Consider the following 16,978-nt stretch of genomic DNA (forward strand, 5'->3'; position numbering starts at 1 on the left):
CAGGTAACAGAGAGACTCAACAAATGATTGTTCCCAATGCAGCAGATCTCTGCCCTTTTGGGGTCCCATGAAGCATGGGAGTCTTAGCTGAGGTTGGAAATCCTGTGCTAGGGTCCTGCCTTTCCCAGGTATCTGACACTGCTATCTCTTCTGAGGCTCGCTCCCTTCTCAGGGCTCCTCCATAGAGCAGTGTTTGGGTCCCACGTGGCTTTTCACCACCAGCCAACCCTCATGGAATCTCTGGGGGAGAAGGCTCTTCCCAACTCCTGCTTCTCCAAGTTACCATGCTTCCCTCCCCAAAATCCTGTGCTCCCGCAATGAGTTTAGGCTTATGGAAAGCAAAAGCCAAGAAAAATTGTAAGGCTAGTTTTGTTTTCCTCCCCATCCTGAGGTGATAAAATTCAGAGCCTGTTACTTGCTTGAATGGAGAAATGGGACAGAAAAATAAAAATCAATATCACACAATGTTATTCAGACACATAGTAATACGGAACAATTGGGATGTAGATAGAAGTAGAAAGGTTAGTATTCCCTTTTTTCATTGTGGGTACTTAGTCCATATTAAATTGGATAAATCAAGAATTAAACATTTAAATGTATTATTTAAAGTCGATAAGGCAACCGTTAGAAAATAAAATAATTAGATATTAGTAATAAAGATAAATATAATAAAATAAAATGTAAGCAGAGATGGGAGGATAGTTCACAACAATTCTTAATTTTTCACAGTGGGATATTAATAGATTCTGTATTAAATTGATCAAACTTGAAAGAATATGATATTACACTAAAAGCAGAAACTGTTAACAGGGGTGATCTCCAGGAAATGAATTAGGGCTGGGGAGAAACGGATAGTTAGGAAGGGGAGGGAGAATTTTATTTTTCATTTTAAGCGTTTTTATTCTAATTTTTTATTATGTGCATGGAATTATTTTCTAACAAAAATTATAATTCAAAATAAATAAAACTATTTTTAGTGTATTGCTTCATTAATATTAATAAGATATATTTAATAAAGAACTCATTAAAACATTCCTATGGCATTAGACCTTTACTTTGAAAATTGACTATTAAATTCCTCCCAATATTGTGAACAGCTGCTAAAAAAATACACCAAAAAGACAAAAGCAAACAAAATATAAAAAAGAAAAACAACAAAATTTTTAATAAAATAATTTTAAAAGTATATATGTATAAATTATTAAATTAAAAATCCACATCAAAAAACAAATTTCTTTAGCCTTATATAGATAAATAATTTACCCAAAAGAAACACTTGGAAACAACTAGAAGGAAAGAGACACTAACAAAAATGAGCAAGAGTGACAAAGCAATGTTAATGAGCATGCAGTCTTTCATTCAAAACATTTCATTATTGCCCTGGTTGGTGTGGCTCAGTTGGCTAGGCATCATTTCATGCACCAAAAGGTTGCTGGTTCAATTCCCTGTCAAGGGCCATGCCCGTGTTATGGGCTCCATCCCTGTAGGGGGCCTGCAGGAGGCGGCCAATCAATGTTAGGTTTTCACATCAGTGTTTTTCTCTCTCTCCCTCTCTCTTCCACTCTCTCTAAAAATCTATATATAAACTATTCTTTTTTTAAAAAAAATATTTATATTGATTTCAAGAGGAAAGGCGAAGGAGAGAGATATAGAAACATCGATGATGAGAGAGAATCATTGACTGGCTGCCTCCTGCATGTCCCACACTGGGGACCGAGTCCACAACCCGGGCATGTGCCCTGGACCGCAATCAAATCATAAGCTCCCGGTTCATGGGTTCATGAGTTGCCGTTCAACCACCGAGCCACACCAGCTGACAAGATGTGTTTTTTAAATAACAAAAATCTAACACATGATTAGATCCTCAGGGACATATAGTTAGATTCAGCTATTTGCAAGAATTTTTAAGCTATTTAGTGTACAAAAACCATGATTACAACGCTGGTAGATATTAAAACACAAGAAAGTCTCAACAATTTTGCTATATCACAGAGTTCTTTCCAGGCTTTGTCAATATGTGTGCATAACTTAAATAATTGTAATCTGTCAATTCCTACACATATTCAGAGATAATTTTGGAAGTATATACTTAAATTTTACAGAGATTTTTAAAAAGTGTTTTCAATCATATTTTATGAATTCATAGCACCATAAAAAATGAAATAGTTGTCACTTTATGTAATTCTTGAAAACCTCTATTTAATAAAAATGTCAATCAACATATTCACTGCATAACTGCTATATTTTCTCAGACAGTTCTGAGAGTGAAGCATAGTAACTTCCATCTTGTATAAAAAACTGCTGTTAGAAATTCCCTGCTATTGTTAGATAACCCCTTGTCCTGTAGACTCTGTCATTGTAAACTCTGTCACTTTAAGACAGTCTCCTATTCTATAAAATGACTTTGTTTTTAGTTCAAATAATAGAAAAAGATAAACTTAACTGTCTGACCTTGCAAGCTAGCCATCCAATGTAATAGACTAATATGGACTAATACTGATAATAATTCCCATATTCTTATGCCAAGTTCAAGCTCATTATGCATTCAAGGTTACAACTGTCTGTAGCAATAACTCACACAGAGCCCTTTGTAATATCTGCAAACAAAGGAGTTCGAAAAGTATAAAATTCAGGAAACTTCCTGTGTGACTTCCCTCAGAGATCTGAAAAAGACACCTTCCCCTGGGCCGCCCACAATAAAGGACTCCTAATTAATTGGTTCATTAAGGCATCTTGTATCTCATTCGCTGATTTACGATATAACAAGAGAAGAATCATAAACAGATTTTCATTATTTGTGGAAGAGAGCAGCAATAAGTGGATAAGAAAAGTTTGAATGAGTTCTACAGTCTTTAAATTTCAAAGTGAAACTTGGGGTAGACGTAGGGTGCGGAATGCAGATCCAAAGCAATGGCCTACAAAGTTAGGAACTGTGTGAAACCTTAACCACCCTTTACAGAAGTAAGACTGATTGGGGCATGAGCTGGGGGGGCGCAGGGTGGGGGAGGAGGACAATGGGGGGATAAGGACACATATGTAATACCTTAATCAATAAAGAAAAAAAATCAGCCAGAGAAGAAAAGAAAAAAAGACTGATTGGGAAACATCTCTTATGTTTATTTGCTAGAAAGATTCTGCCAGTTTATAGTGGTGGCCAACTAAGGTTAAATTTGGTCATTATTACTAATTTTTTATAGTAATACCTCTTGCCCTTTATTTCTCAATATTTTAATTAAAAATGCACTTGGTTTCTATTGGTAGATTCAAGGATTTTGTTATTATTATTGTTGTTGCTAGTATTTTAAAGTACCATTTATTGAAAATTATTATTTACCAGATACTTTTATATAATTTATCTTTAGCTTAAAATCCATGGGAAAGATACTGTTAACAAACTGGAGGCTCTCTGCTCTAAAATGGCTCAACAGAGGACTTGAAGGATACACTTTCAAGACAGCTCACTTGGCCCTGGATGGTGTGGTTCGCTGGTTAGAGCTTGGCTCACGCACTACAGGGTTTGATTCCTGGTCAGGGGCATGTATCTGGGCTGCAGGCTGGATCCCTGGCACGGTCCGGTTGGGGTATGTGCAGGAGGCCATATATGGTCTTTAACCTCTGGTTTAGAAAGTGGCAATTTGGGGATTTAAACTCAAGTCTGTGGGGCCCAAACCCACATTCTTTCCCTACTACTTCAAATACTCATCTTGGTAGCCTGCAAATCCATGTCCTGGTTTAGATGGATTCTGTCCCCGGGGCATTAAACGTTTATTAGGCATATAAAGTAAGAGTATCTTTAAAATACGGGAAAAAAGATATGTGATTCCTTCATCCTTTAATTGCAATGGAGAATTTAGAGCCCTTTCACCCTCCTTTCAGCTTTAAATGTTAAAGGCAAATGGATTGATTACATAATTAATTTGCCACCCACTCCCCACTCCCTGCTTTGCTGGAAATAGGGCCAGTCCAGAGAACAGAGAAATGCCCACAGGATTTGGGTTTCATCCTAACTTTCCCCCTTTTGTAAACATCTAATGGTAATCACCATCTTTAAAGTGCTCACTATATGCCAGCTTCTATGCTAAGTTCTCTAATTCTCACAACAACCTTAAGAAGTAGGTATTGATATTATCCCTGTCAATGGCAATTTAAAATGGTTGGCGATTTAAAAACAGAAATTAAGCAGCTCCAGGTCTAGAGCTAGGTGGGTTGGACTCTAAAACTGCTCTCCACTCTTTACATTATAAACTTTTCTTGAATCGATCAATGATTCCACTTGTTCCTTTTTGGTAATCTATCAAGAATTTGTATATTACATTTGCTCTTTCTATCTGTGAATTGCCTACTTTCCCTTTGAAATTCCAGACCCCTTCTTAATCCAGAATGGTTTTAAACTTCAATGACCCAATGCATCCTCAAGTCTCATATTCATATATATGTTTTTTATTGATTTCAAAGAGAGGAAGGGAGAAGGAGAGAGAGAAATATCAATTCTGAGAGAGAATCATTGATTGGCTGCCTCTTACACGCCCCCTACTGGGGATGAAGCCCACAACCAGGTTATGTGCCGTGACCAGGAATCAAACTGTGACTTCCTGGTTCATGGGCCAACGCTCAACCACTGAGCAAAATGGTCAGGCTTTGGCTCTCATATCCTAATGGCATTCCTGAATGTGTATCTGTAATAAGTTTTTGACATTTTCTCCTGTTAATCTGTCTCATGTTGATTTCATTATTAGCACTGCCAAAAGAACTTTGAAAAGTGGGAGGAAAGTTATTTTTTGACCCTTATACCTCTTATCTGAAGTTCTGGGTTGGCAACTGAGGGTGCTTCCGTGTGCTCAGATCTTTTGAGTAGGGGTGAGATGGTCCCTTTTCCCTGATATTTCTTTTTTCTTTTCTTTTTTTTTATTGCTTAAAGTATTACAAAGGGTATTACATATGTATCCATTTTATCCCCCCGCCCTAGACAGTCCCCTAGCCTCCCCTATCACCCAGTGTCTTATGTCCATTGGTTATGCTTATATGCATGCATACAAGTCCTTTAGTTGATCTCTTACCCCCCTACCTCCTGCCCCCCAACCCTCCCCGGCCTTCCCGCTGCAGTTTGACAATCTGTTTGAGGCAGCTCTGCCTCTGTATCTATTATTGTTCAAAAGTTTATAATGGTCTCTATTGTCCATGAATGAGTGAGATCATGTGGTATTTTTCCTTTATTGACTGGCTTATTTCACTTAGCATAATGCTCTCCAGTTCCATCCATGACGTTGCAAATGGTAAGAGTTCCTTCCTTTTTACAGCAGCATAGTATTCCATCGTGTAGATGTACCACAGTTTTCTAATCCATTCATCTACTGGTGGGCACTTAGGCTGTTTCCAGATCTTAGCTATGGTGAATTGTGCTGCTATGAACATAGGGGTGCATATATCCTTTCTGATTGGTGTTTCTGGTTTCTTGGGATATATTCCTAGAAGTGGGATCACAGGGTCAAATGGGAGTTCCATTTTCAGTTTTTTAAGGAAACTCCATACTGTCTTCCATAGTGGCTGCACCAGTCTGCATTCCCACCAGCAGTGCACAAGTGTTCCTTTTTCTCCACATCCTCTCCAGCACTTGTCGTTTGTTGATTTGTTGATGATAGCCAGTCTGTTCCCTGATATTTCAAACAGCAACATTTCTTATAAACTATGACAGTATTTTCTAATAGAAGTATAATGTGAATTACATATATAACTTAAAATTTCCTAATAACCACAGTAAAAAAGTGACAGGAAAAAATTCTGAGATATCCTAAATTAAAATACAACTAGGGTCCCGATGCACAAAATTTGTACAAGGGGCTCGGCCCTGGCTGCCTCAAGGCCCCTCGGCCCCACCCTCTGGTCATTCCGGAAGGTCATTCTGGAAGGTTGTTCAGCCATCTGGTCTAATTAGCATATTAGCTCTTTATTATATAGGATAGGCCAAAGAATGAAAAGATGAGACAAGAGAGGTTAATCAGTTAACAACTGCAGGGCAAAACCAACAAAAGACTGCTCACATTCTTGAATGTTACAATAACTTGGAGTTTTCTCCCTCTGAAGCTCCTCTGAAGTTGATACTTTTCAGCATCTTGGTGGGCAGCAGAACTGGAACTGATCATTTCATTTAATCCTCCCAACATTCCTAAGAGATAGATAAGGAAAAGGATATTCAGAGAAGTGCAGAAAACTTGCCCCATATAAAGTGGCAATTTAAAATCACATCTATTTGGGGTAATCGCTGCCAGGCTCCCCTTCTCTCCCCTCCCCTCTCCCCCCTCCCTCTTCCTCTAAACAAAATCAATAAAAAATATTTAAAACAAAAAAGCCCCCAGATACCATGTCACACCTACTAGAGGGGTTGACTGTTACAACCACTTTGGAAAACTGCTCGGCAATTTCTTATATAAAGTTAAGCATATACAGAACGACCCAGAAATTCCACATCTATATTTCTTTCTTTTTTTTTTTTCACATCTATATTTCTCCAAGATAAATAAAACATGCCTACAAGAATATTTACAGCAACTTGATTCATAACAGCTAAAAGCTGGAACAATCCAAATGTCCATCATCAGGTGAACGGATAAAGTATTCAACAGAATACTTTTCATCAAATAACTGCTGCTTCATGCAACAGTAGGGATGAATCTTAAAAACAATATGCTGTGAGAAAAAAGACAGACACTAATGAGTACCTACCACCTTTATTTTTGAGACGATAGAAATCAGAGGAATGGTTGCTTAAGGCATATTGGAAAGGGGTGTAAGGGAACTGTTGGGTGATGGAATTGCTCTATATCCTGATTGGGTGGCAGTCACACAGCTGTTTCCATTTAGCAAAACTGATCAAATCGTATATTAAAAAACTATGCTTTTCCGCTATTTAAATTTTACCTCAATAGAAAAAAAAAAATGGGGGTAAAAAAGTAACACTTACCCATGTAAGGAGAAATTTGGTATGGGAAGCCCTTTTTAAAACAGACTGTTGAACCTCAGAGGGAAGGCAGGGGAGGGGGTGGGAAGAGATCAACCAATGAACTTATATGCATACAGTATATGCATAACCCGTGGACACAGACAATGGGGTGGTGAGGGACTGGGAGAGGGTGGGGGAGCACAGGCGGGACTGGAAGAGGTTAATGGGGGCGGGGGGAGGGAAGACCTATGTAATACTTTCAACAATAAAGATTAAAAAAAAGAAACAGTCCAGTACGCTCTGCTGGACTTATGCAACCAAATAAGGTCATTAAAAATCCCTGCAAACTTTCTGAGTGCCCTCTCCGTCAGAGCTCCTGCGTCTTTTCTGGGCTACCCGCGGGCCCCTGGGAGGTCCGGGCGGATTCAGACCCGGCCGCACCAGCCCTGGTTCCCGCTCCCTTCCCCACTGCCCCGCCCCGAGTCCGCAGCGCGTGGCGGACCTGTCAACAACAGCGCGTCGCGGACCCGCCCATCGGTCCCGCTCACACCCGTCTGAACGGTCCGTTCGCCTTTCAATCAATTCAAATATCGCAAGGAGCAGACCAATCGCAAGCTTCTTCGAAGGGAAGAGGCGGGCATGCTTCCCGGAAGTGTTGGTTAAAATCCCTCCAATCAGAGGCTGGGTGTGGGAAGTTTGAATTTAGCGGGGGCCGGTGGTGTGGACGTTCCTGCTTTAGGGGCAGCGTTGGTTTCCAGACCGAGAGAGTTCTTTGCTCTTTGCTTGAGGTTTCACGCTAGACCTGCCTCAGGTAGGTGGGTGCTGGGGTGCCGGAGGGAGAGCGCTGGCCTGCTTCCTTCTAGAAGGATGTGAGGACCTGCAGCTGCGAGCTGGACGCGCCGCGTTCGGGGGAGGGTCCGCTGGGACCACGTTCCCTGTCCTTCCCGAAGCTGAAAACACAGCCCTCCGGATTAAATATTTGTCGCCTCGATCTAGGTCGCTGTCAGCGTTTCCCCACCGGGGCGTAATCGGCCCGTGGAGCGGGTGGATACTTAGCATCCTTGGCTTGACAGCAAATTTCAGCAGCTCCTCACCATCCTGGGGCGACTGTAAACACCCGGCTCGAGAACGTGTAGGCAAGCCAGAGTAAGGCATTGCAGACTCTGAGCTGGAAGGAGCTCCAGGCAGCCCGAGAAGAGGGTTTACATGTTTGTGAAGAGCGGATTGCCCGGCTTGGGATCCCAGCTGCAGCACTTTTAGGCTGTGCTCACGCGGGCAGTTAATTTACCTCATTTGTATAATGGCGAGAATATCTAACTACCCATTAGGGTTTAGGAGATAATTAAATATGCCATTAGTACTAGTTCTCTCTCTCTGTGTGTGTATAGTGCTACGTTGTATTTCAAAATAACTAATGTATAAGTTTTATTAATATTTAGCAAATCAATGCTTGTGGGAGGTGGCACATCATATAGGGGAGAACTCTTGATGAAAAGCACAGCCCTTTGTTACTCTCCCCCCCTCCCCCTGGCTCCTAAAGGAGAATGTTATTAGCATCCAGGTTAGAAGAATTCTCATTTTTTATACTCTTGTTGATTGCTTAAAAATCATGTAACATTTGAATTTGTTGCAATTCTTGTGTGGATTTTTCTTTTATTTGGAGTTTTCTAATGGGCTTCCTTAGTTATTATTGTTGAAGAACATAGTGTGCTTATAACTTTTTAAATTTCCTGATTGCAGACCCTCCCTCTTTTCCCCACCCCCTTTTTCCTTTAAGCTGGCAATAATTTTCTCTGGAAAGCCAGTCCTTTTTCTCCAGTTTGTCTTGGTTGTTCGCTATACCAGACGCACAGATAACTCCCTTAGACTTTCCACTTTCCTATATTCTCTTTGTCAGTTCGATCCATGGTTTCTTGGAACCCATGGCATCCTCTTTCTTGTTCTTCTCCCTTGTATTGCTTGAATACATTCTCCAAGGATCCTTCTATGAAACGGGCATATGCCAACTAAACTATATAATGTCTCACATGGCCGAAAATAATTTTATTCTGCTCCCCCCCACCCCCCAGGGCAGACTGATTTGGTTATCTTTCTATGGCACCCTGGTAATTCTGAAAACCCTTCTTTTTCTTAATCTCATATATTGAGTGCCTATTTATCATCCTTACTTGTCTACTAGGCATCTCATATGTTTTTTTGTTTGTTTTGGTTTGGTTTTTGGCTTGAGAAAAATATAGCAGGTTGCCTGCATTCATCACTAGGGGATGGTTAAGAAACTATCCTGTATTATTATGGACTGTAGCTTCCTGAGCTTCACTTTATCTGACAAACAAGGTCCTATCTAGAACCCCAGAATAGGTCGTACCGTCTTATCTTTTGATGACCTCCTTCCCACTCTTCAGTGTCACATTCCATTTTGTATTTGAACATTTTTATTTCAGAAGGCTCTGAGGTTGGGACAGGAGGTGAACTGGAATCTTAATTTTTTACATAATAAAATGAAAAGCCATGTGAGTTGGTCTGTCTCTATCTTTTCCCTGACAGGATGTCTTCATCACATTTTGCCAGTCGACGCAGAAAGGATTTAAGTACTGACATGATTAGAACTAAAATTGCTCATAGGAAATCTCTGTCTCAAAAAGAACACAGACATAAGGAATATGAACGAAATAGACACTTTGGCTTGAAAGATGTCAACATTCCAACCTTAGAAGGTAGATATCTTCTTGAATTAGACGAGACATCCCAAGAGCTTGTTCCAGAAAAGGCCAGTGTCAAGACAAGTAAGTAAAGGTTTATTGTAATTTTAAGTGCTTTGGAGAGTGAAGAGAAATTGATTTAATAACTGAGGTTAAAAAAATCCCTGACCAGAAGAATGGAGTTTTATAATATCATTTTGAATAACTTGATGTTTTCTGTCTATTTAAGGTAAAGGCTAGGCTAAAGCTATTATAGCTAGGTTGGAGCCATTCATCTATGGAATATTATAACACTTTATTCTCTATATTGCCTTATAGGAATTCTAAAGTTCTTATTTCTGGAGCTTGGGTAAGATAAGTGTTGACAAGATAAATTGAAAAGGGACATAAAGTAGAACTGATTGGAGAATCTATGAAATGAGATACTTTGCCAATGAAAACATTTCTTAGAAGGACAAAGAATTCTTCCATGCAGTTTGCCTTAAAGGGTCATCAGGAAGGAAAAAAAACCAACCGATAAAAAAAGAAATGATCTCAACAAATGATAATAATAGAGTGTCTTAGAAGGGAAGGGATGCTATAGAGAGAAAGAGAACTGGGAAGTAACTTTTGCATTTAACCAGAAGGAGTCACTGGACTTCTATTTAGTTGTGTTTATATAGCAGGCACTAGGACAGGGGTGGGCAAACTTTTTGACTCGAGGGCCACAATGGGTTCTTAAACTGGACCGGAGGGCCGGAACAAAAGCATGGATGGAGTGTTTGTGTGAACTAATATAAATTCAAAGTAAACATCATTACATAAAAGGATACGGTCTTTTTTTTTTTTTTTTTTTTAGTTTTATTCATTTCAAACGGGCCGGATCCGGCCCACAGGCCATAGTTTGCCCACGGCTGCACTAGGAGCTACATTCCAGTGAAATATTGGTATGGATGTGACCATGGGAATGGGTAGCTTAGGTATAGTAGAAGCAAGTTCCTTGGAGGAAAGGAAGCCTAAGAATTGAGAGGCCAGAGTATTGGAGGGGTCATCAAGATTTGTACAAGAAAAGTGATGGAGGCAGTGACAGTGAACTAGGAGCTAACGCTTTTGAGGAACATGGGTGAAACCTGGGGGTCTATAGATGACTAATTGTGGTACTTGATAGTATGATCTGATGACATGAAATGTGAAGCTGGGATCTTTTAGGGAAGAAATAGTGGGGAGCAGTGATGAGACACCTCCCTCTTTAGGCCCAATGATATTACCAGTGTGGGAGAAAAAAACAGTCAAACACTGGAGAGGACAGCTAGGGAAGCATGGTCTTCAAGGGAGAGCCAGTTTTACTGAGATCAAAAGATGAAGGGAACAATCAGAGAAGTTGAGGATATAGGGGTTTTTTTTGTTGATTGACCACTTCATCATCTTTTGTACATTCTATTCTCTGCCTGGATTATCTTTTTAAAGCAACTTTATTGAGGTCTAATTTCCAGCATAAAATTCACCCATTTAAATATATGCTTTTTAAAAAGTAAATTTTACTGAGTTGTGCAGGTATCTTCCTTGAATTTTTTTAACCTTTAGCCAGTGGCAAACATATACTCATTCTTCAGAACCCTTCTCAGATTATCTGTCTTCTTAGAAACCTTTCCTGATCTCCCCAGACAGGTTTGTACCAAGTCTCTGTTGAGTGTTTATTCTCCTACTATTTGATCTGTGCTAAGCCAAATTGAAACTGTGTTCATCTCCCTACAATACTGTGTGAGCCCTTCAAGGGCAGAAATTCTCTTACTTACCCTTACTGCCTAAAGATGTCTGGCACATAGTAGCCATACATATTTTTCAAACCAGTTTAAATAAACATGAGAATATCTTAAGTTAAGAATAATAAGTGGGGTAACTCATACAACTTAACAAAAGGAAAATAAATAACCCAGTCAAAAAATGGGCAATGGACCTAAATAGATACTTTTCAAAAGAGGACATAAGGAAGGCCAAGAGACATATGAAAACATGCTCAAAGTCACTAATCATCCAAGAGATGCAAATCAAAACGACAATGCGATACCATCTCACACCTGTCAGAATGGCTGTCATCAACAAATCAACAAAAGACAATTGTTGGCGAGGATTCAGAGAAAAAGGAACCCTCATGCACTGCTGGTTGGAATGCAGACTGGTGCAGCCACTGTGGAGAACAGTATGGAGTTTCCTCAAAACACTAAAAATGGTAGCCCTGTTTGACCCAGTGATGCCACTTCTAGGAATATATCCCAAGAAACTAGAAACACCAGTAAGAAAGGACATATGCACCCCGATGTTCACAGCAGCACAATTTACCATAGCGAAAATTTGGAAACAGCCTAAGTGCCCATCAGCAGATGAGTGGATTAGAAAACTGTGGTACATCTACACAATGGAATACTATGCTGCTGTAACAAAGAAGGAATTCTTACCATTTGCAACAGCATGGATGGAACTGGAGAGCATTATGCTAAGCCAGTCAGAGAAAGATAAATATCACATGATCTCACTCATTTGTGGAATATAATGAACAACATAAACTGATGAACAAAAACAGATCCAGAGACAGAGAAGCATTGATCAGACCATCACACCTCAGAGGGAAGGTAGGGGAGGGTGGGGGTTAGGGGGAGAGATCAACCAAAGGACTTGTATGCATGCATATAAGCCTAACCAATGGACACAGACACTAGAGGGGTGAGGGCAAGAGTGGGGGGTGGGGGGTGGGTAATCGGGGGATAAGGACACATATGTAATACCTTAATAAAGTTAAGAAAAAAGAATAATAACTGGGAGCTAGAGAAACTGACAAATAGTTTTAATATCAAAGGAAAAAATTATAGCCCTAGCTGGTTTTGCTCAGTGGATTGAGCATCGGCCTGCAGACTGAAGGTTCCCGGGTTTGATTCTGTTCAAGGGTACATGCCAGGGTTGTGGGCTTGATCCCAGGGAGATTGTGCAGGAGGTAGCCGATCAATGATTCTCTGTCATCATTGATGTTTCTATCTCTCTCCCTCTCCCTTCCTCTCTGAAATCAATAAAAATATTTTTTTTAAAATAAAACATTCTATTAGTTACCCCAAAACTAGTGGCTTATAAACAAAAAGAACATTATTATTTCACACAATTTTTGTGGGTCAGGAATTTAGGGGCAGCTCAGTCGGGTATGGTAGTTCTGGAGGTTGCAGCCAAGATGTCATCCAGTAGTGCATCTGAAGGCTTGACTAAGACTGGAGGATCTGCTTCTAAGATAACTCACAGACTGGCAAGTTGATGCTAGCTTTTGGCAGGCAGCCTTAGTTTTTTGTCAGGTAGACATCTCCACAGGGCTGCCTAATTCTCTTTCTAGCACCACATAGCCACTGGCTTCCCCCAAAGCAAGTGATCCAAGAGAGAGCAAGGCAAAAACTGGAATTTCTTTCATGATCTAGTCTTGGAAGTCATACTCCTTTTCCATAGTACTCTTTTTGTTAAAGCCCTATTCATTGATGAAGGGGACGACAACACAGGGGCATGACTTCACCAGGTGGTTAGAATCACGGGAGGTCAGCTTAGACCCTGACTGTCATAGAATTTAATTAAGTGAAAAGGGTAGTAATACATGTCTGGTACAAAGCAAGCAGTTAATAAATATTGGAACAATTAAAAGCAAAAGAAATAGAAATTTTAAAAGAATAGGGATTGAAATGATTAGAGTGCTAAGGAGTTAAGAAGTTTCTCAAAGCATTTCTTAGTTGCTGTTGAAGTTAGACAAAATGATTTTTTTGACATTTGCATAACTCTTGATCTGAAATTTTTTATGTACTGTGTTTGGTTGTTTGTTATTCCTGCTTAGAGTCAGTGAAAACTCTTCTACATGAGCAACGGAAACAAATGCTCCAGAAATACAAAGAAGAAAAGCAACTTCAAAAATTGAAAGAGCAAAGAGAGAAAGCTAAACGAGGAGTGTTTAAAGTGGGTCTTTATAGACCTGATGTGCCTTCATTTCTTTTTTCAAACCGGAATACAACGAAAGCTGAGCCTATAAAGGTAAATTTAGTATCCTAAGTAGATATAGAGGAATAGTTCCTTTTTCTTTAAGAGATTATACTCGATTTTAGCCAAAAGGCTGAGAAACAATTATTTTAAGAGATTAAATGACTAAAATTACCCATTCCCCTTAGTCCCTTTATTCACTCAACTAATTACTAGGAGGTGGGATTGACAATAGTAGCTCAAAAGATGAAAATCAGGTCTCTCGTTGTAACTGTAGGTAGATTGCAATAGGATAAAACAAGGAAAGCAAGTAGACCCAGGCTAGACAGTGAATGCTATGCCAGAGGACTTGGCATTTATCCTGTGAGATATGGAGAGTCAGGGAGGCTTTTAAATGAGGTTGTACCTTGCCGAAACCGGTTTGGCTCAGTGGATAGAGCGTCGGCCTGCGGACTGAAAGGTCCCAGGTTCGATTCCGGTCAAGGGCATGTACCTGGGTTGCGGGCATATCCCCAGTAGGAGATGTGCAGGAGGCAGCTGATCGATGTTTCTCTCTCATCGATGTTTCTAACTCTCTATCTCTCTCCCTTCCTCTCTGTAAAAAATCAATAAAAAAAAAATATTTAAAAAAAAAAAAAAATGAGGTTGTACCATTATCTAATTAATAATGCAGGCCCAGCGGGTGTGGCCCCGTGGTTGAGCATCTACCTATGAATCAAGAGGTGACAATTTGATTTCCAGTCAGGGCACATGCCCAGGTTTTGGGCTTGATCACCAGGAGAGGGTGTGCAGGAGGTAGCCAGTCAATGATTAATGTTTCTATGTCTCCTTCCTCCTTCCTCTCTGAAATCAATAAAAATACATATATTTTAAAAAATTAATAATGCAGGAAGAGCCCTGGCCAGTGTGGCTCAGTTGGTTGGAGCATTGTCCTGTACATTAAAAGGTGGCGGGTTCAATTAACTTAAAGATAATTTAAATTAAAAAAATTAAAAAAAGATAATTTAAATCGGGTCAGAACCAGAAAAAAAAATAGTAATTTATGTTAGCAAGTATCTTTTTGACATAAATAACTACAGATAAAGTTTAACTTTTAAATGAGAACTTTATTTCATAATGAGACATGGAGGTAATTTTGCAAGTTCATTTTTAAAATTTTTTTATCTTGTTTTGATTGTTTTAAGACTGTTTCATCTTTTGTACGGATGACAAGGTCAAAGACCAAAGACCAAATGGAGCAAACTAAGGTATGGTTGATAATAGATAATTGTTACTAAAATGACAAATTTTACTTTCTTTTCTCAGAATAAGTAAATTTATTTTTAATTTGCCAGCTTTAAGTATAGTGATTATTTTACTAGAGTTAATAGTACCAGAATCACTGTTATTAGTATGGTGACATAGAGCAGTTTTTACTAAATGCTAAGGAAATACTCTCTTAAAATAATCTTTGCCCACCCAATGTGGGGTGTGCAGGAGGCAGCTGATCAATGATTCTCTGTCATCATTGATGTTTCTATCTCTCACTCCCTCACCCTTCCTCTCTGAAATAAATAAAAAATTTTTAAAAAAGTAGTCTTTGCCCAGACATCCCTTATGAGATCTATACCAAACTTTGTCTTTGAGTCACACTTTTTTTTTGTTTGTTAGTTTACTGGTCTTCTATTATGCAGTCCATGACACCATGAAAATGCAGATAGGAATATACAGCATATAGGGTGGGTGTTATAAATTATGGATTTTCAAAACACTGTGATGGATAAAGTTACTAGGAAGATTACTAAAAGTCAAGTGGGGAAGGGGGAAGTTGCATGCCTCTTTGTGGGGTGAGGAAGATAACTTTCATGTATCTAATACATTTTGAATCACTACCATGTTCTTTTAGGCTCTAGGTAGGATATAATAGGGAACAAAATAATTCTCTGTTTTTATCTGATATAAGCAATAAGAAAATAAGTACATATTATGTCAGATGGAATAAAAAAAGAAGGGAGATGGTGGTTAGTGAATTAAGTAGAATTTTGCTTGGGCCTTACTGAGATGGTGGCATTTTTAATAAAGTCTTTAAGGAAATAGAAGAGTGAACTATGGCAAAGAGTTTTCTATCAGGGAGAATGATTTTTCTAGACAAAATTCACAAGTCCTGAAGTGAAGACATGCCTGGTATGTTTAAGGACTCTTAGGTGATTATAGTCCTTTTTAATAGCTTTGGTTGCATTTAGAATTTAGAAAATGCTGAATTATTAGCATTTTCTAAATTCTAGGAATCTAAAAAAAGGTGGTAAGAAAATTTATAATGGAAAACTTTTTTCTTTATCCCATTTTATTTGAGGTAGTGGATATTTTGCTGGGTTATTTACTATAATCATATTTCAGATGAGGGGGTCAATTTACAGATTAGAAATGTGATGGTTTGACTTATTATGCAATTAAATCACGTAGCACCTAATCTTTTAAATAGATTACAATTGGGAATGATATTCAAGCAACTCGACCTGGTCAAAGACAAACTTCTGAAAAGAAAGTGTTGAATAAAGAGAAAAAAGGTAGGAATATTAGCAATTATAAGCTCTGATGTTGTCATAACAATAATTTAGTAATTATAAAAAGAATTTGATTTGATTATTTTTCCCCATAGTTGACCAGCCTGAAATGCCCACATCAATAAGAATGACTCGATCAGCTACTCTAGCAGCAAAGCAGATGGCCAGAACTGTCTCATCTACTACAAGAAAGCCAGTGACAAGAGCTACTAATGGTAAGAACTACTTCTTGATCAATGACTAAACTAGAATGTTTTGGTCCTTGAGGTATTCATTATGTACTTCCTTGAGTAGGAGAGGAGGAAATGAGAGATTCCAGTTCCCTGAAGATAGGTTTTATGCCCCAACATCCAGTTAGCAGTGGGAGCTTGAACATGGGAATCCTCAGTTGGTATAAGTGCTTCAAAGTGAAGAATTAATAGCCCCAATAAATTACAGTCCGTTCATTTGGAAAATGGGGTGGTGTAACATTTAAGAATAATGTTGTGAAAAAACGCTTAATAACATGGTTCATGGTATATTAAGTGGGGAAAGAAAAACAGGTCAAAAGGTGAACCGTATGAGCACAGTTCTAAAACATGTATGTGAATATGTGAACATAACGAACAACTGGAAAAATGTACCCTGAAGTGTCAACAGTGATTATTACTAATACAATGTTGGGTGATTATTTTTTATTGTTGTTTTGTGCTTTTTAAAATTTTCCTAATTTTCTACCATATATATTTGATATTCAGAGGCAAAAGGTAAAGTACTTTAACACCTTTTAAAAAATATATATATATTTTTGTATTGATTTCAGAGAGGAAGGGAGAGGGAGA

The 16,978-nt window shown here is 38.9% G+C and overlaps 1 protein-coding gene across 2 annotated transcripts in view; it reads left to right on the top strand.

Moving 5' to 3' along the window:
• The first annotated feature begins 7,614 nt into the window (after positions 1 to 7,614).
• DLGAP5 (DLG associated protein 5) overlaps positions 7,615 to 16,978 on the top strand; it is a 46,439-nt gene continuing 37,075 nt past the window's right edge. For both annotated transcript variants that reach the window (XM_059695314.1, XM_059695319.1), the window contains exons 1-6: positions 7,615 to 7,748; positions 9,482 to 9,720; positions 13,475 to 13,668; positions 14,799 to 14,861; positions 16,076 to 16,160; positions 16,253 to 16,372. In XM_059695314.1, coding sequence (XP_059551297.1) covers positions 9,483 to 9,720; positions 13,475 to 13,668; positions 14,799 to 14,861; positions 16,076 to 16,160; positions 16,253 to 16,372 — 700 coding nt within the window. In that variant the 5' untranslated portion in view covers positions 7,615 to 7,748; position 9,482. The remainder of the gene's footprint in view (positions 7,749 to 9,481; positions 9,721 to 13,474; positions 13,669 to 14,798; positions 14,862 to 16,075; positions 16,161 to 16,252; positions 16,373 to 16,978) is intronic.

The sequence above is a fragment of the Myotis daubentonii genome, chromosome 1 (assembly GCF_963259705.1).
Source record: "Myotis daubentonii chromosome 1, mMyoDau2.1, whole genome shotgun sequence".
Classification (NCBI taxonomy): Eukaryota; Metazoa; Chordata; class Mammalia; order Chiroptera; family Vespertilionidae; genus Myotis; species Myotis daubentonii.